This window comes from Antechinus flavipes, chromosome 4, assembly GCF_016432865.1.
Source record: "Antechinus flavipes isolate AdamAnt ecotype Samford, QLD, Australia chromosome 4, AdamAnt_v2, whole genome shotgun sequence".
NCBI lineage: Eukaryota > Metazoa > Chordata > Mammalia > Dasyuromorphia > Dasyuridae > Antechinus > Antechinus flavipes.
In genome coordinates this window covers 18123832-18143796 of record NC_067401.1, presented here as the reverse complement: position 1 = coordinate 18143796, position 19965 = coordinate 18123832, and the positions used below count along the sequence as shown (strand labels likewise).

The window sequence follows — 19965 nt, the reverse complement described above, 5'->3', positions numbered from 1 at the left end:
CACCATCCAAGCACCACCAGGGCTATCCCAAGGAAATCAGGGTACGCGGACCCCGACGGCTTTCCATGGGACAGGCCTACCATTTGTTGTTGTTCAGCTGTTGCACTCATGTCTGCCTCCCCCGCCCCATCTGGGGTCTTCTTGGCAAAGATGCTGGAATGGTCTGCCATTCCCTCCTCCGGCTCATTTTATAGATGAAGAAACTGAGACAAACAAGGGTAAATGACTTGCTCAGGATCACACATGCTAGTAAGGCTAGACATATAAAGTACTGACATTCTTTGAAGGAGAAGAAAAGGGGAGACCATTGAGAGCAGGAGGCAGCTTAAAGTGGTACCACGGACAGGGCCTAAAATCTTTCCACAGGAGACTTCTCTGCTGAACACAGCCCTCGTTGAACCCTTCACCTGAGCTGTCCTGGGACAGAGCACTTGTGTGTCTCTTTAACTTCCATTCCTGGATCACATCTTCTGAGTCTTTGGAGGGTAGAGCTCTCATCTCTGTAGTTACTGGAGGTTTACAAAGCAGTTTTCCTCATCCTAAATCCCAGGAAATGGGTTATCCTCATCATCACCATCAGGGTCACCATCATCATTGCTGTTGCCAGCAGTGGCAGCAGGATCGTCACCATCGTCACGATGGGTGTCATCACTGTGTCACTGTTATTGCCATTATCGTTATCAGCAGCAGCATTGTTGTTGTCATCATCTGTCATACTCATAACATCATCATCATCATCACTGTTGCCATCACAATTGTTGCTGTCGCCGCCGCCGTCATCCTCCTCCTCATCTTTGTCGCCATCACCATTGCTGCTGTCATCATCGTCGCCGTCATCCTCATATTGCCATCACCACTGTTGCTGTTGTCATCATCACCATCCTCCTCCTCCTCATGGTCACCATCACCATGTTGCCGTCATTATCGTCACCTTCATTGTTGCTGTCATCATCACTGCAGTCTTTGTCATCATCATCATCATGTGATCATGGTGTTCTATGGTGTTTGACGTGCATTAACGCATGGAAGCAGAGTGGGAAATGAAAGCTACATGGTTTTTACAGTCTGAGGACCCAGATTCTAACTAACGCTGACTATCTTTGGGGCCTTGTGTGAAATCACTTGGCATCCCTGGGCCTCAGTTTCCTCATTTGGAAAATGAGGGAGTGGACTCGTATTCTGAGGCCCCTTTTAGCTCTGGACTAAAAGGGATCTTTAGAACTCTGGACTCAGAATCAGGAAGACCTGGCTTCAAAAACCACCTCCAAATAGGCAAGTGACTTTACAAATAGGAAAACCGAGGCCAACATAAGTAAAGTGAGAGGGCTGTCAGTGGACTCTGAGGCTCTTCTGACCTTGATCTTTAACATCTGAGGAGATTGCCAGACCTGGAATCAGAGAGAACCAGGTTCAGAGGTTGCCTCTGCTGTGGCCTGGAGAGGTGGAATTGCACCCAGATTCATAGGAACTTGAGAACCCAAGTTCGTATTCTGATCCTCCCACCCCTAATGGTGCGATCTTGGAAATCACTTCACTTTTTCAGGCCTCAGTTTCCAAATCTATAAAATGAGGGGTAAGGTCCCTTCCAGTTCTAAAAGTACCAGTTCTGTGATCTCAGTTGTCTCTTAATATCTCCAAATCTTATCTTCATCATCTGTAAATTGAGAATAAGGATACCCTTACCTCAGATTGTTGGAATCCCCAATGTAAGTAATGTATGTATGTATGTATATAATGTATGTAAAATGTTTCACAATCTTAAAATGACCCTCTAAATGTCAGTGATTATCATTAATCACAATTACCCACAGTGCCTGACACCAAAGGAGGATGTCACAGATGCTCAGACGTTCGCCTGACTTTCCCCTGCTGCCTGCATCCTTCCACCTTCCATAACCAGAGACGAGAGTCCTACTCTCACTCCTCCTTTTGATCCAGGTGATCCCAAGCAAGCTGGGGTCTGAGACCCCTAATCTCCCTCCTTCCTGGAGCTCCAGTTCTCCAAAGCTCACCCCATGAATACAGAGCCAAGTGGGCAGAGAGCTTTCCGGTCCCCATCACCCCCTAGCAAGACAACCACTGTATCCATAGAAACCATTCTCAGGCAACTGGAGAGGAACTAGTTGGCAAAGCCTCAAATGCACATGCTGCAGACGCCGTCAACTGTCCTTCACCCTATGTAGCCATCGCCACTTTCCCAGCAAATGCTTTGCTCTCCCGGGCTGAAGACTCGCTTTGTGGCTTTATCAGTGAGGATGTTTCCTTTACCCACGGTCTCCAGCTGACCTCAGATCTTGTCCGTCTCGCCTTCCATCCACTTGGACATCTTGCTTTTGTCTCAGCGTAGCGGAGGGGAAGTCCTCGAGAAACGCTTCTGCTTCCGTTCATTCGCTGCATCCTGCAGATCATGCTTCCTCCACATTTCTCTCCATGGTAATGCAGTTCCATATCCCCATCATCTCTCTCCCAGATTATTCAGTAGCCTTCTCATGGGACTCCCTGTCTCAGATCTCTCTTGCCATCGTACGCACTGTTGCCAAAGTAACGTTACTTAAGTGATAATCCAATAAAGGCGCTCCACTATGGCAACTTCCTGTCACTTCTGGGATGAAGCCCTACCTTTCAAGCTTGGCCAGATCCTCTCCCAGCCTTTGCCAAACAGTCAGAATGGTTCTGTCTTTGTTCCTCGACCATGATGCTACATCTCTCATCTCTGCATCTCTGCACTGGTTGTGTACTGTGTGCACACACGTGTGTGTATGTAGGTACATGTGCATATATGTTTGTATCCATTTCATATCTGTGCTGCATGTTTATTTGTTTGTTTGTTTATTTGCTGAGGCAATTGGGGTTAAGTGACTTGCCCAGGGTCACACAGCTAGGAAGTGTTAAGTGTCAGAAGCCAGATTTGAACTCGGGTCCTGCTGACTTCAGGGCTGGTGCTCTATCCACTGCACCACCTAGCTGCCCCTCCCCCCCGATATATATTTTTCATGTATTTTTTGTCTCCCCCTTTCAAATGTAAACTCTGTGAGAAGAGGGATTAATTATTTCCTTCTTTGAACTTGTAACCCATCCAGCACCATTCCCGGCACATCACAGCGGCTTCATAAATCCTCTCGGTTGCCTGATGGAGAGTAGCCAAGAATTTCTGGAGCTGGAAAGTTCCAACTCGGTGACGAGTCTCTCCCAAGTGAGCCAGGCTGGCCGGTCATCGGGTGACTGAGAGACCCATCAGCAGCAGGCCTGTGCTCCCAACTCTCACGGCTTAGCAGATGTCTTTCTACAATGTTGGAAGGTATAGACAATGCTTTCCTCTGCTAGCTCCCCGAGGCAGGTGGAACAAGGATTATTATTCTCGTTTTACAGCTCAGGAAACTGAAGCTCACCGAAGCACAAGCTTATGATCATGTGGTCCATGAGGACGGGGTCACCTGACCCCATGTGCAAAACAACAGTTGCACCCAATGAAAAAATCAAATCCCCAAAGCTGGGGGGCCCGACAGGCCGGGTCAGCGTTGGAAGGCCACCTGCACCCTGCAGGCCCCGGCAGTTAGCTCGCTGCTGCAGAAGGAGGAACGTGTAGGGCCTCGGAAATTCCCAACAAGCCCCAGCTGGAAAGCCTCGGGAGCGTGCTGGGCCAAGGGATGCCGGGCCCCTGACACATTGAGCTGGAGGCAGGGGACTGACTGATGAAACTGATTCCAGGAAAGACAGCTTAGAGCCTTACATCATCCCATAAGTCCCCAGCAAAGCAATGAACCCTGCCAGCCTTCCCTGCATGCTCCTGAGTCACCTCGTGGGCTTTCTTCCACTCAGGAAACTGAGAAACATGCTTAGAAACCTACTGAGCTAGTTGGGGTCAAGACCAAAGAGCACGGGAGGAAAAAGGCAAAAGCTCTGGGTTCGAATCCTAGCTCTGTCACTTACTGGCTGTGTGATGTTGGGGACTGTTCTGAGCCTCTCTTTTCTGTTGTGTAAAATGAGAGCTGACCCTTTAAAGTTAGGGACCAGCCCTAACGGTCTACAATTCTAGCATATCCACGCGAGTAAATTCAGAGGAGGGCTCAGGAAAAATCAAGCCATCCACTCAATAATTTACCAAGCACCTCCACTGGGCGGCTAGGTGGCGCCATAGTGCACAGAGCGCCGAGTATGAAGACTCCTCCTTGAGCTCAGATTTAGCCAAACTGTGATCCCGGGCAAGTCACCTTCCCCTGCTTGCCTCAGTTTCCTCATATGTCAAAAGAGAGAAAGAAGGAAATGGCCACTCACTCCGGTATCTTTGCCAAGAAAAGTCAGACGTGATTGAAGCAAATGAACAAAAACAGAACTCCAGAATCCGAGAACTAGACGTGACCTTGGCGGCCATCTTGTCCAACTCTGCTGTCACGACCCCCACTGGGAGTCGATCCAAGCTCTGCTCGGAGTTAACCAGGGAGGGAGATCCCGCTGCCTCCCTGGGTAGCCCAAGGCCCCTTTGGACAGCTCCCTCAGCCAGGAAGTCAATGCCGACTACATTTGCTTCTCGGCTACTTTTCCATTGGTCACTGGGACAAAGGGAGTAAGTCTGGTGGGCACAGCCACGAGAGCCCTCCGGATACCTTCACCTCATGCTCTGCTCCTCCTGTAGCTCACAGTCATTAGGACTATCTGGGCAGGAGGAGGGGTCGCTTTAAGCACTGCACCTTGTACTTTCAGCTCTTGCCCCGTATCTGACATTTGACTTGTTGCATTTATAATGCCCAAGTTCTCACCCACCCATGAATCCTTTTTTGGTGATTCCTCCCCAGAACGAAAGGTTCTAGCTAATCCCTTGTCCTGTAATTCCCTCTCTCACCCCACTGAGGCAAGCTGTGGCCCTCTGCAAATTCTGGAATCTGGCCGAGAAAACATGGTGACCTCGGAAGCCAAGACATCTGGGTTTCAGTCCAGCCCCTAACTCTCTGTGAGACTTTGGACAGGTCCCTTCCTCTTGTCTTCCTGAATTTCTGCCTTTGAAAAGGGAGCGAACTGGACAGCATCATCTTGAAGGCCCCTTCTTGTTCTAAAAATAAAATGCTATGGCTCCCAGCTCTCAACTCCAAACTGTTTCCAACTAAATTCTAAGAAAAATCTAAAAGAAACTGAAGGTTGCAGAAGCTCTAAAGAAAATGGGCTGTGAAGGCCAGCCCCACTGCTCAGCAAGCCCGGGACTGGGGAGAAACAGAAAGCAATCGGATTGTTTTGGGAGCTGGTGGAGGCATTGGCAATCCCACAATGCCTCTCATTTTACCCGGGCGGGAACCAAAGCAAAGAAGAGGAAGTTGTTAGGTGGGAAAAGGCGGCTGGTATCTAGACCTCTCACCTTCTCGGGGTAACTTTGGGGACAAGAGTGGAAATCTAATCCAACCCCCTCAACTTTAGAGGGGAGAAAGCCGAGACTCAGACAAATTAAATATCTTATCCTGGGTCCCATTGACTCTAGGGAATATATTTGAACCCACAATTTTAGGCTCAAAATTGAACATTTCCACGACAACACAAATGGGCAGTATCAATCCCTCTTGGCTATGACCTTTGGGATTCCAGATCAGAGGTCGTCAGCTAGTCATTTGATTAACATTTATTAAGCACCTACTATGTGCCAAGTTCAGAATTCTCCCTCTTCAATTGTAAGTCCTCCCTCACTTATACTTGCTCCTCTGAAGATTTAAGAATGCCCCCCCCCCTGCCCCGCCATATTTCACTGGTTTTCTCCTTTTATACTGCTGATGGTGGAAAGGAAAACAGGAGTTCCCAGAATCCCCATGTCGGCCAACAGTTCCCTGAGAATCCAGCTGTTCCAGCGGTGTGCACAAGAGCCCCCAGACCCTTACCTCTAGGTCTCCCTTAGTGATGGATTCTTCTTCCACTCGGAACTGGAGATCTTCTACTTTCCTGTGGATAAAGGGATGACTTTAAAGGATCTGACTGTGATGGAGTTCTCATACCAGATGCAAGAAACCACGTGTAAGAGCCCAGGTATTCTTCCCCCACACCACAATTTTATAGTTTTGATGATTTTTAATTCATTTCAACTTTTATTAAGCGCCTTTTGTTTGCGTGAGGGGCTGTGCTAGGTGTTGGGAATACAAAAAGAAATGGCGGACAAGTTCTATTTTTCAGATTCATGGATGTCTTGGAAATAACTCTTCTCTTCAGGGCAGGCTGGCTAGCTCATAAGAATGGGGTCTACCCTGACCTCCAGGATCTTCCTAATCAAGGGGCAAACTACAGTAACATAAATTCAGGATCTATTTTTATAGAGGGGGCGTTCCTTAAGTATGCATTCTGGGCTGCTCACAAAAGTGGGCAGGGCAGGACAGGTCTCAGAGCTCTCGGGAGCCAGACACCGAGAGCCTCCCCAAGCTGTATTTTTTCTCAAGGCAGAGACCCCCTCCCTAGATTTTTCTCTTCCTCTTCTATTGGGATCCTTAAAAGACCTGCAAATTTGTCTCACATAGCACAGTTTGGGCATAAGGCTATGATGGCCCCTTTTAGCAGCTCATTTGGCTCTGGAGCCTTGACTGCCGGCTGAGATAGAAGGCATCGTCGAAAAGAACTTTGGAGGTAGGAGGACTAGATGGTGGCTCTGAAACCACAGAAATTATAGCCGCTAGGTGGCGCTGCAATGGATAGAACACCAACCCTGGAGTCAGAAGGACCTGAATTCAAATCTAGCCTCTGACCCTTGACCCTTACTAGCTGTGTGACCTTAGGCAACTGCCTCAAAAAAAAAAAAAAAATTACAGCTGGAAGAAACCTCCAAAGCCATCAAGCTATAGCACTATCCCCCTCCATGGAGCAGTATCTAAAGAGTTGGGCTTGGAGTTAGGAGGGCTAATGAGGCACAGTGGAACAAAACCTGGCTCTTAAATCACAAGGCCCTGATTCAAATTCCACCTCTAATGCTTGCTACCTGTTTGATGCTGGACAAATCACATCACGTTTTGGGCCTCAGTTTCCCTATCTGCAAAATCTGCAAAAATGGTTTCCAAAGTCACCTCCAACTGATATATGAACCTATTTCCGTCCAGCTTCAGACATTTACTAGTTGTGTAGCCTTTGGCTACTCACTTAACTGTTCTCAGCCTCAATTTTCTCATCTGTAAAATGGGGGGAGGGAGGAGAAACATGCAAATGGCTTTGTGAAACTCAGAGTACTATATAAATGCTGGCTACTCTTCTTTTCTCCTTGTCATTATTAGGATGAGTAACTGAATCCCAGAGAAGGGATTGAGGAGTCTAGACTCATAGGAGGATAGACTAGAATCAGAAGTCAATCCTTCTCTTTGGCAGATGGAGGAAACTGAGGCCCAATGAAGGGATTGCCTTCCCTTTATTGCCCATTGGGCACAGTGAAAAGTCAGAAGGCCTGGGTTCAGATTCAGCCTCTGTCACTTATTACCTCTGTAACCTGAAATGACTCATTTTATTTCCCTGTGCCTCAGTTTGCACATCTGTAAAAAGGAGGAAGTTGTACTAATGGTCTCTTCCAACTCTAATTGATGATTCTGTGATAAATGGGACTGACAGGAAGCTGCCAATATTCACATCTGTATCTGAAAAGAAACATCCCAGATGTTTGAGAGATGCTTTGCCTAGAACTGCATTATATGAAATAAAAGGGAGTGGACAGGGTGGAGCGATGGGAGGGTGGGGTGTTAGAAAGGAGGGATGGGAAATTGGGTAGATAGGATGGAGGGATGAAGAGTAGAGTATAAGGGATGTAGGCATGGGAAGCTGAGGTGTATGGGATGGAGGGAAGGGAAGCTAGGCTGTGTGGGATGGAAGGATGGGAGGCTGAGGTGTGTGGGATGGAGGGATGGGAGGCTGAGGTGTGAGTGACGATGAATGGAGCCTAGGGTGATGAAGGCAGACAGACCAGCCCCTGTCCATTCTAGGATCCTTAGAGAGAAATCAATAAAATCCTTAAAGAAGGGAGCTGATTATTGGCTGGAGCTCCCTCCTGCCCGCCCGCCCGGGGTCTCTGCACGCCCCTCCCACCCTGAGGTCTCTGTTCATTGCCTTTGCACAATTCCTTTGGGTGGGAGAGCTGGCCCAGCAGCCAGTTGTGGAGGTCTGGACGGCTCGGCATCGGCAGATAAAAATAAACCATCCTCCTCTGCTCGAGCAGAAGCAACAACGGGCTCGGCAACCCACGCTGCTGTCACCGCCACAAACAGCCGCCCAGCGAGCGGCTCAGAGATACACACCGGTATCTCGGGGAAGGGGGCGGGCTTATCCAGCACCAGACTTAGTGGCTTGTGAGAGAGGAAGCTGCTTGTCCATGGAAGTATTCAAGCAGAGGTTGGAGGACCCCCTGCCAAAGGGGGTAGAGCTTCTGTGATAGCATGTGCAAGATAACCTCTAGGTCATTTCTGTGTAGGATAATAAGATCCTAGACCTGGATTGAAAAGGTCATTTAGTCTAACCCTTCATGTATAAAAGAAGGAAACCTGCTTAGGGAACTGAAATGACTTCCCCTGGCTCATGTTGGTACTAAGAATCAGAGGGAGGATTTGAACCCAGAGCCCTTGCCATAGTTTGGGCTTGTTCCATCGATTCTGTGATTTTTCTCCAGGCTGAACAGCAGGGCTCCCTTCCCTCCCCACCCCCAGCTCAGAGCTCCTGCTCCTGGAGGCTCACTATCCCACATCCCCACTGCCCACCCCCGCCTTCCTACCTTTTCTCCTCTTCCAGTTGGTTCAGTAGCTCCACCTTCTCCTTCTGCACGCTCTCCACCAGTGTCCGGGCCCGCTGGAGGCTGGATTCCGCTTCTGAAACATACTGAGTCCCAAGGGAGGTCCAAGACACGTCAGCCTCTTTCCACTAAACTAACCCCAAGTTCTTAGGATGGGGACCCCAAGGGTAGTGTGGGAAGAGTGAGGAGAGGCTGGGGAAATTGGCCAGGAGATCCCCAAACTTTTACTCTCCCGGGGCCTTTACCGGCTATGGACTATAAATGTGAGTGGGGTGCGAGTGGGGGCTGAGGAGGCCCTACGCATAGGGCAACAAACAGTGCAAGCCGACGGATTCCGTCAAGCTTTGAGCTCTCCCCCATCTTCCTCTACCTTCTGGAGGAAAAAATTCTATCTCCTATCATTTACACAATGAGATAATAATTTCTTTAACCCAAAGGATTAATGAATTTTGAGTTTTGAGAAGGCCCGTGTGTCCTGGAGGAATGGTTGGGGCTGGACCTCACTCTCCAGCACAGCATGACTCACTAACACAATGGAATCCATTGGACGATAAAATGAACAGGTCTATGTAGCACGAGATTTCGGGGCCAGAGTGGGGAGCGTAGCGGGACCCAAGCTTTGCATTTTACAGATGAAGGAACTGAGAGACTTGGAGAGCGTCTTGCCCACAATTCCAGAGCAAGTCAGTGACGGGGCCAACACCGGAATCACTGAACTCCCGATTCCTGGTCTGTGCTATACTAAACTGGACTAGGCTATACTACATTACTCTCTCTCTCTCTCTCTCTCTCTCTCTATATATATATATATATATTTATATTTTACACACACACACACACACACACAGACAGAGTGTGTGTGAGTGCGAGTGTGCGTGAGTGCGAGTGTGCGAGTGAGTGTGTGAGTGTGTGTGTGAGTGTGTGTGTGTGTGTGTGTGTGTGTGTGTGCAGGAAAGGTATGGGCTTGCAGATGGGACAAGGAAGAGGCTCTGGCTTACAGTTCATGCCAAGAAGAGCTATACTTGTCCTTAGTCTCTCTCTGAGTATTGAGGATGGAAGGATCACAGAGACAGAGGTGGAAGGGGCCGTGGAAACCACCAAACCCAGCCCTCACAGTGGGTGGGGAAGAGGAGGAAGAGAAAGGTCGGCAGAGCACACAGACTGCAGAGAGATGGGAGATGGGAAAAACAGGAGACCTGGTGCCAAGAATCCCGAGTCTACCCATCCCACAGAAGAAGAAATGAGCCACCTCGGCTACCCCCCAAATCAACCACCCTGAAAGTGACGGTGATTGCTTGCCAAGCATTGGCTCCAGGAGCAAAAAAGAAAAGACTTGGGGGTGAAAGAGTGGAAGGTGTGTCTATATCTATAATGCATCGCATGTATAATGCACATATGTATATACATTCGTGTATATATATGTATGTGAACGTGTATCTACAACTAAATCTGTATCTATATTTACATCCATATCCGTATCATTTATATCTATATACGTAGCTATAGCTGTATCTACCTATATCTCTTCTACACACAGATGTAGGCATATATGAATATTTATTTAGGGTGTAGATGTATGTGTGTATATATACTTACATGCAGAATATACATATGCATGAATACATATTAATAAAAATGCACAGTGTGTGTGTGTGTGTGTGTGTGTGTGTGTGTGAGACAGAGAGAGAGAGAGAGAAGAAAAGAGAAGAGACAGAGACAGAGAGACAGAGAGAGAGAGAGAAAGAGAGAGAGAGAGAAAGAGAGAGAGAGAGAGAGAGCGAGCGCGCACAAGAGAGAGAAACCACTAGGATTTTAGGCCCAGCCATTTATTAGCTTTGGGGCCCAACAGTCAGACTAGTAGACTAGACTAATCTAGTCCAAGACTGGTGGTTCTGTCCCTTGTTAGTGGTGTGATCTGGGAGAACTCAACTAACCTCTTTGAGCCTCAGTTTCCCTGCTCTGTAAAGAAGAGGTGATCAGCATTACACGGCCTATTTTACAGGTCATGAGGAAAGTGCTTTGTAAACCAAAAAGTGGTAAGTTCCACGACTAGTTATTAGACATCTGAGATTATAATTACAATACATTACATAACAGTAATAACAATAATGGATAAAGCTGACTGACTTGAGCCTTGGATCATGAAGGTCTCGGCTCATCCTGGTCATTCACCTGGTCTCTAATACAGAGTGAGCATTTTGTAACAGAGGCATCGGAGCTCCCCCATTCATATGGGCACTGTACCCTCAATTGGGATGCTGTACATTTATTCTTATAATTCCAGCGCTTAACACATAGTAGGTCCTCATAAATGTTTATTGATGGATGGGTTACACAATGGCTCAAGGCATCATCAATTACTCATTTGATCTCAGGGCTCGTGGATAGTTATACAAGAAAATCAGGCTCAATACTTAATAATTCACAAGCCTACAATTCTTGGAGGTTTACAGAGCACTTTATGTAGTTGGATTCATTTATTTGACAATATCCCCGTGAGGAAGATACTAGAGGCATCAGGAATCATTATTCTCATTTCATAGATGAGAAAAACTGAGGCCGAAGCAGATGCAGAATTTGAATTCAAGTTGTCTCCAGAGTGAAAACTCCATTCTTTATCTAGTGCCACATGTTGATCATTTATTGAGTCTTAAATGGGATGAGGATCACCAAGCTCAACAACCCAAATTATTCTCACCAGTCCTGACGTCTAACACTTTCCCAAAATAAAGCCACCAAGATATTCAATAATCTGCCTGAGGAAGACTTCTAAGACACCTGGGTAACCCCAAGCTAGTACTATGGGAGATAGGAGGACAGTCTCTGAAAGGAACTGCCTGGAAGGACAACAGAGATTAGGATGCTCGGACCTGAAGTTGGAAGCAGGGTATGTTGGGACCTGCTCAAATCGGTTGGTGAAAACCGATCGTTAAATTGTCAGCATGTAATTTTATATCTCAGGAATTGACAAATGGACAAATTAGAGTTTGATTTACTGTGTTTTTGATTGCCTAGACTTGAGAAATGTTAATAATGCAGATTAAACTTAGAAATGGATTGTGTGCACAAGGATTTTTCCTTCTGGTTGTTTTTTTTTGGAGAGCCAGTTGTTAAATATTTATCAGCAACTCCCGGCTAGAAAGGGCTTTAGCTCATCTATTCCAATGTTTTTATTAAATAGATGAGAAAATGGAGGTCTAGGGAGGTATCCGCCACACAGTGATGAAATAGCAGAGTTGGATTCTGAACCATGGAGTTTGAACTACAAATCCCCTCTGACAACGCCACGTCTACTGGGCACGTGAATCCTCATTTGTTTCCTACCAGATCTTTCTCATCATATCAGGGGGCCCTATCTTGGGAAGTGGGGAGCAGTGATTTCTGGGAGTGGTTCAAAAGGTGATCTTTCTGAAGGATTCCTGACCAGAAGATGGACAAGACATAAATATTCTCAATGACTAACATTTTGAGTGTCATCCCACTGAGACCTAACAATGATGTAGTGATGCTGATGACGACCCTCAACTAGGCTGTCCCTGTGCACAGGCCTCCAGTTAGGGTTCCCCTGTGCTCAATGTCCCAGCTAGACTGCCTCATGTTCCCAGCCAGGCTGTCTTTATATTCATTCTCCCAGTTAGACCAACCCTGTGCTCACTCTCCCAGCTAGGATGCTTTATATTCACTCCCCAAGTTAGGCCAACCCTATGCTCACTCCCTTAGTTAAGCCAACCCCATGTTTAATCCCCCAGCTAGGCTGCTATACTCAATCTCCCAATTAGGGCAATCCCATGATCAATCCCCCAGCTAGGTTGCCCCTATGCTCACTTTCCCAGCCCGGCTATCTTTATATTCATTCTCCCAGTTAGGTCAACCCCTGTGCTTACTTTCCCAGCTAGGCTGCCTTTATATTTATTCCCCCAATGAAACCAACGCTGTTCCCACTCCCCACATTAGGCCAACCCTGGGCTCACTCCTCCAGCTAAGCCATTCTTGTGCTTAAAATCCCTTAGCCGGGCCAAGCCTTGACCTTTGGCCCCCTCTTACCTGCTCATGCTGAGCCTTCAGGATGGCTATCTCCTTCTCTACCTCACAGATGTGGCTCGTAGCCTTGGCCACCTCAGCCCGCTCCAGGTCTCGCTCGGCCAGTAGTTGCTCGATGTGCTGCTGTTTCTCCTTGAGAGCCTCCTGTAGGGCTGTGGTGCCTGAGATTTTGCGGGCATAGCGGGAGGAAGTCTCTGTCAACTGCGGAAGTCCGGGGAAGATTAGGAAAGAAGGAGGGACAGAGGCATCATGAAAAGTGCATAGGATCATAGCTTTCGAGCCAGAAGAGATCTTGGAGAACATCCCATTCAACAGATGGGATTTTATTTATTTTTAACAAATGATCAAATTGAGGTCCAAGAAGTGACAGCATCATAGAATCACAAACAAAGATGAAAGCACCTCATAGGCACCTACTCGAATTCCCTCATTTTTTTTTGGCAAGGCAATTGGGATTAAGTGACTTGCCCAGGATCCCACAGTTAGGGAGTGTTAAGTATCTGAGGCTGGATTTAAAGTCAGGTCCTCCTCACTTTGGGGCTGGTGGTCCATCCATTTTTGCTGCCTCCAATTCCCTCTTTTTAGAGATCAGAAAACTGAAGTTCAGACAGGTAAGGGAACAAAGCTAATAACAGTCTGAAGTCAGAATTGACTGTGTCTGGGTTTAAGGGTCTTGCCACTCTTAGCACACAGCCTTCTGCTTAGAACCACTTTAGAACATGGGTCCTTCACTGGTTTTTCTGACAAGGGCAAAGACTTCTTCTCAGGATGATTTTTTAAATGCAAAAAATGAAATGCATGGGATTAGCAAGGAAGCCAATCATATTGAAATAATGATCAAAAATTAAAAACAAAAACAAAAGCAAATCATAGCTGCCAAGTTAAAAATCCTGACTTTTGAGAGAGAATGTTTATTCTAGGTCCTTCTTGGGATCCTTGATCTAGATCTAGATCCAGAAACAATGGTAAAGATCTAATCTAATCACCTCATGTGACAGAGAAAAAAACTAAAACCTGGCAAGATGGAGCAGCTGCCCCAAATCACCTCACTAGCAAGACTAGAACCCAAGCTTCCTTCATCTCATTAGCTTCCTGCCTCTTCTGCCCTTCCCTCATCCATCACGAGAGGCATACATTGGACACCGCCCTTACCAGACCACTGCGGCTAGGCCGGCCCCCAACAGAAGAAGCCACAGAGCTGACTGAGCTGATGGAGGAGCTGCTGGGACTGTGGGTCAAAGCCGAGACGCCCATCGCCATCCTTTTGCTCTTCTTGGCCTTGGCTGGACTGGTGGACGGAAAGCCAATCCGGATGACTTTGTGGATGGGAGCAAAGAGGCCAAATTTGGGGGGACACTGGAAATACCTGGAGAAGGCAAGAAAGACACATGGGAATGATGGGATTAACATATATGTTACCAAACTATATGTCCATCCACCACCACCTTTCCCTACCTATTCTCAGAAAGAGGGAAACAATACCCGGACAGTCTCCTAAAATCAAGATCACATGGTGGCAGCAATGAGTAGCCCATCCTGTAGAAAGCCTCTGCCCCTCCAGACTACTAACTCTACTGTACTCCAATGGAGATGAAAATCCATGCTAGAGAACTGAAAGGAGTCCAACTCTGCCAGTATTTTCTGCGGTTGTGGAAACAATCAAAGATTCATTGGATCCTCCACCTAGAGCTGGGAGGAATTTCCAAGGGCATCTAGTCCAACTCCTTTATTTTACAAGATGAGGAAACTGAGGCACATAGGGGAAAAGACTTGCCCAAGGTCACCCAGGTTATCAAGCTCAAAAATGAGATTTGAACCCAGGTTGTTTGTGATTTCTTCACATTGCCTAAAGGGCTTCTGAAATAGGAGGCCAATGACTTTGAGGGGGTTGGGCATCCTCTCTAAACTATCTCCACTCTCAAAAGCATACCTAATCTTTATCCTTGTTCCCTAGGATGCCATAGAGACAATGCTGCACCCAAGGCCCAAAGGACTGTCTCCGCCTTTTCACTTACAAAGACCTCATGTTTTCTCTGCTGCCTACAAGAATAGAAGCCTGGACTCCAGCAATCCCAGGAAGGGATGGAGAAGGAGAATCCCTGGGTCCTAAATCTAGCCCATGGGTTTATTGGGAAGGACAGGGGAGGGAAGAGGGCTCATCACAAAGCCAAGAAGGAACATTTCCTAGTTTCCTCCTTCTGATGCATGATGATGTTGCCCCGGAACAGACAGGCCCCGTGTGATCCATCCTTAAGGTTTCGGATATACCTCAAGTCTCTGAAATTCACTGGCCTGGACCTTCTCCCTACCCCCCTCACCCTGGCCCAACCCCCTGACTTAAAAGAATTTTATTTTTTTCCAATTACATGTAAAGCTAGTTTTCAACATTCATTTTTGTAAGACTTTGTGTTAAATTTTTCTTCCTCTGTCCTTTATTTTCCCCTTCCTCAAGACAGCAAGCAATTGGATATAGGTTAAACATCAATATTCACTTTCTTTTTTTATTATAGCTTGTTATTGACAGAACAGATGCATGGGTAATTTTTCAACATTGACCCTTGCAAACCCTTCTGTTCCAACTTTTCCCTTCCTTCCCTCTAACCCCTCCCCCAGTCTCATACATGTTAAATATGTTAAAGTAATATTCACTTTCACAAGATTTTGAGCTCCAATTTTTCTCTCTCTCTCCCTCCTTTCCTTCTCCCCTCCCCAAGACAGCAAGCAATCTGATACAGGTTGTACATGTATAAGCCTATTAAATATATTTCCACATTAGTCATGTTGTGAAAGAAGAATCAAAATACAAGGGAAAAGCCACAAGAAAGAAAAAAACAAATAAAAAGATAAAAATCATATACTTTGCTCTGCATTCAGACTCCATAATTCTTTCTCTGGTTGTGGCCAGCATTTTCCATCACGGATTTTTTGGAATTGTCTTAGATCATTGTACTGATTAAAAGAGCCAAATCTAGCAAAGTCGCTCATCGCACAATGTTGCTGTGACTGGGTACGATGGTGCCTTGGTTCTGCAGACTTCACTCAGCATTAGTTTCTGTAAGTCTTTCCAGGCTTTTCTGAAATCTGCCTGCTCATCATTTCTTACTGCACATAGTATTCCATTATATTCATATACCATAACTTGTTTTTTTCCCCCATACCTTGGCTCTTGCTCCCTACCCCAGTTTTGTCTACCCCTCCCTTCTCTTTCTCAATTAAAGCTCCAGTTGGGCCCCAGCTCTTCCTTGTGGCCTTTTGTAATGACTCCAGGCTCCAGGAATCTCTCTTAAATACTTCCAGGATTTAATGTGTTCACGTAATGCAATCTGGACTGAAGAAGCCCCATATCTGGTCCTTGCTTTTGGGATTAGCCTGGTTCTGGCTTGCCTCAAGGGGACAGAACTAGAAACAGTTTCAAAAAAGTCAATTAAAGATTGATATCAGAATGGGGCCCTCTCCTTGAAAGTCTTAAAACAGGAAGCGGATGTTGACGTGATGGGCGTATTAGAGTGAGAAATCCCTATGGCTTCAGGTTGAATTAATGGCAACTGAGAATCCTTCCCATTCTGTAATTCTGTGATCTCCTAGCATTCATTTGGGGGAATCTCATCTGGTTGGTGATATCCTCTAAGGCAGAGCTTGAGTCTATTCTTTCTCTTCTTATGTCCCTCCAGGGTCTAACATCCAGCTAGGCACTTAAGGGGTTCTGATTCAAAATTCATCAATGAGTTCTCCTAATATTGAGTCACTGAGTCACAGAATTTGAGCTATTGATTGAATACAATAATATTCTACTCATTAACTTTCTACTCTCCCCCCCCTCTTTTTTCTTAAAAAAACAAAAGTTTGGTTGATGTTGCTTGTTTTTATGTCCCAGTCATTTCTAGAACCTTCCTGAGCAGAACCAAGATATCACTGTACCCAGTAACAGCAACATAGCGGGACGATCAATGATGACAGGCTGAGCTCTCCTCAGCAATGCAATGATCCAAGATAATTCCAAGGGATTTATAATGGAAAATGCCATCCACATCCAGAGAGAGAATGGAAAGAAAGCCCAATTTTCACTTCTTTTTCCAAGTTTTTTTTTTTCCTTTTGCTCTGTTTGTTCTTTCACAACATGACCAATATGGAAATAGACTTTATATAAATGCACATATCAAACATCTCAAATTGCTCACTATTTATAGAGGGAGGATGAGAGGGAGATAATTTGAAATTCAAAATTTTATTAAAAATGAATGCCAAAAATTGTCTTTCCACATAAATGAAAAAATAAAATATTTTTTAAAAGAACTTTTCTCTTTGTAGGTTCTCTATTCTGCTAATCTTCTATCCCTTCAGGATGATTTGTAAGCCTTTTGAAAACAGACTTGCTGTCTCCTCCTCCTGGGCTGTTTCCTTCTTCCTTCCCTCTCCATCCGGAATAGCAGGGAAGGAGTGTTAGTTTCCCATTGGCAGTCAAATGTACCTGGTACCTGCCACGGCCCCATCGTTCTTCCCAAGGGGCTCATCCAGCTCCACGCCACACCACTCCCCCTTGGCGAAGTCTGTCTCCCCAACGTAGCGCACCACGCCTGTCTTCGTCCCGCCAACCTGCCAGCAGACCAAAGGCACAGGGGGTGTTAGATGCTGAGGTCTGTGCCTCAAGGGAGGTGACCAAGACACATCAAGAAGTGGCTACCACTGAGCTTACTTTGAATGCTTCCCACCATTTCCCATCCATTCTTCAGAGTGGAATGGACTGCTTTGAGTAGCAACAAATCCCCCTTTAGAAACAAAGATTGTGTGCCCAATTTGATTCAATTCAATATGCATTTTTTATAGTCCCTACTATGTGTTACTCTGGCCAAGGAGCTGGGGAAGGGAAATAGACAATAATGACATAACATCTGCCCTCAATTTATATTCCATTGGGGGAAACAACACAATATTAAAGCCTTAGAGTTAGATCTTAAGACTTTAGAGAACATCCAGTCCAATCCCCACATTTCACAGATAAGGAAACTGAGACTAAACTTTTTTTAGTTAGCAAGTCTCAGACCTTGCCCTAGGGGGGTAAATCTCAGAGGTGAGATTTGAACCCAAGTCCTGCGATTCTTAAGCCATCATGCTTTCCATCTGTATGGCATATGCATGTCTCTTACGTACATATATAAGAAAACATAAACTATATGACAAGTAAATATAAAGCATAGGGGAAGTGGGGAGGGAATGGGGCATGGAAATGCTAAGACCTGAAATTATAAAGAATGGTCTCGTCCAGCAGCAAGAAATACAAAGAGAGATTTCTTTTAAAATAACTATAGATAATATAAAATATTTGGGAGTTTACCTGTCAAGACAAAGTCAGGAACTACATGAACACAATTACAAAACACTTTCCACACAAAGTCAGATCTAATCAATTAGAAGAATACCAAGTGCTCATGGGTAGACAGAGCTAATATAATAAAAATGACAATTCTACCTAAAGTAATCTACTTATATATAATATATATTACATATAATATATAACATAATAATCTACTTATATCAATAAAACTCCCAAGAAATTATTTTACGGAGCTAGAAAAAATAATAACAAAGTTCATCTGGAAGAACAAAAGGTCAAGAGTTTCAAGAGAATTGATGAAAAAATACAAATGAAGGTGACCCAACTGTACCAGACCTAAAACTGTATTATAAAGCAGCGGTTGTCAAAACCCTTTGGTACTGGCTAAGAAATAGAATAATCAATTAGTAGAATAGATTAGGTTCATAAGACACAACAGTCAATGACTATAGTAATCTAATGTCTGATAAGTCCAAAGACCCCAGGTTCTGAGATAAGAAGAAAAATTATTGGGAAAATTGGAAATTAGTATGGCAGAAACTAGGCCCTGACTGACACCTAACACCCTATATCAAGATAAATTCTAAATGGATTCATGATTTAGACATAAAGTGTGATACTAAAAGCAAATTAGAAGAACAAAGGATAGTCTACTTCTCAGCTCTGTGGAAAAGGAAGCAATTTGTGACCAAAGAAGAATTAGAGTACATTATGGAATGCAAAGTGGATAATTTTGAGTATATTAAGTTAAAAAGGTTTTGTACAAACAAAATCAATACAGATAAGATTAGAAGGGAAACAGTAAACCAGAAAAAAAATGACTTCCAAGGGTTTTGATAAAGAACTCATTTCTAAAATATAGAGAGAATTAATTCAAATCTATAAGAATACAAACCATTCTCCAATTGATAAAATGGTCAAAGGATATGAACAGACAATTTTTAGATAAAATTGAAATCATTTCTATTCCTGAAAAAATGTTCTAAATCATTATTGAACAGAGAAATGCAAAATGAGACAACACTGATATACCTCTCAGATTGGCTAAGACGACAGGAAAAAATAATGATGAATACTGGAGGGGATGTGGGAAAACTGAGACACTAATACATTATTGGTGGACTTGTAAATGGATCCAACCATTCTGAAGAGCAATATGGAACTATGCTCAAACTGCGCATACCTTTTGATCCAGCAGTGTTTCTACTGGGCTTATATCCCAGAGAGATCTTAAAGGAGTGAAAAAGACACACCTGGGCAAAAATGTTTGTGGCAACAAAAAATGGAAACTGAGTAGATGGAGAATGGCTAAATAAGTTATGGTATATGAATATTATGGAATATTATTGTACTGTAAGAAATGATCAACAGGAGGATTTCAGAAAGGCCTGGAGAGACATGAACTGATGCTGAGCGAAACAAATAGAACCAAGAGAACATTGTACACGGCAACAACAAGGTTATTCAATGGTCGATTCTGATGGATGTGGCTCTTTTCAACAGTGAGGTGATTCAGGCCAATTCCAATAGACTTGTGATGGAGAGAGCCATCTGCGAGAACTGTGGGGACTGAGTATGGATCACACAACATGTATTTTCACCTTTTTGTTATTGTTGTTTGCTTGTATTTTGTTTTCTTTCTCATTTTTTTTCCTTTTTGATCTGATTTTTCTTGTGTAGCATGATAATTGTGGAAATATGTACAGAAGAATTGCACATATTTAATATATAAGATTACTTGCCATCTAGGGGAGGAGATGGAGGAAAGGGAGGGAGAAAAAAAAATTGGAACACAAGATTTTAGAAGGGTGGATATTTTGGAAGGAAGGATGAATATGTTTTGAAAATAAAAAGATTTAAAAAAAGA

General features: G+C 44.9%; 1 protein-coding gene across 2 annotated transcripts in view; it reads right to left on the bottom strand.

Annotated features, from left to right (window-relative positions):
* CLIP2 (CAP-Gly domain containing linker protein 2) overlaps positions 1-19965 on the bottom strand; it is a 111421-nt gene that overhangs the window by 30452 nt on the left and 61004 nt on the right. For both annotated transcript variants that reach the window (XM_051991953.1, XM_051991954.1), the window contains exons 4-8: positions 17235-17359; positions 13919-14132; positions 12770-12967; positions 8708-8811; positions 5859-5919 (exon numbers count right to left, since the gene is read on the bottom strand). In XM_051991953.1, coding sequence (XP_051847913.1) covers positions 5859-5919; positions 8708-8811; positions 12770-12967; positions 13919-14132; positions 17235-17359 — 702 coding nt within the window. The remainder of the gene's footprint in view (positions 1-5858; positions 5920-8707; positions 8812-12769; positions 12968-13918; positions 14133-17234; positions 17360-19965) is intronic.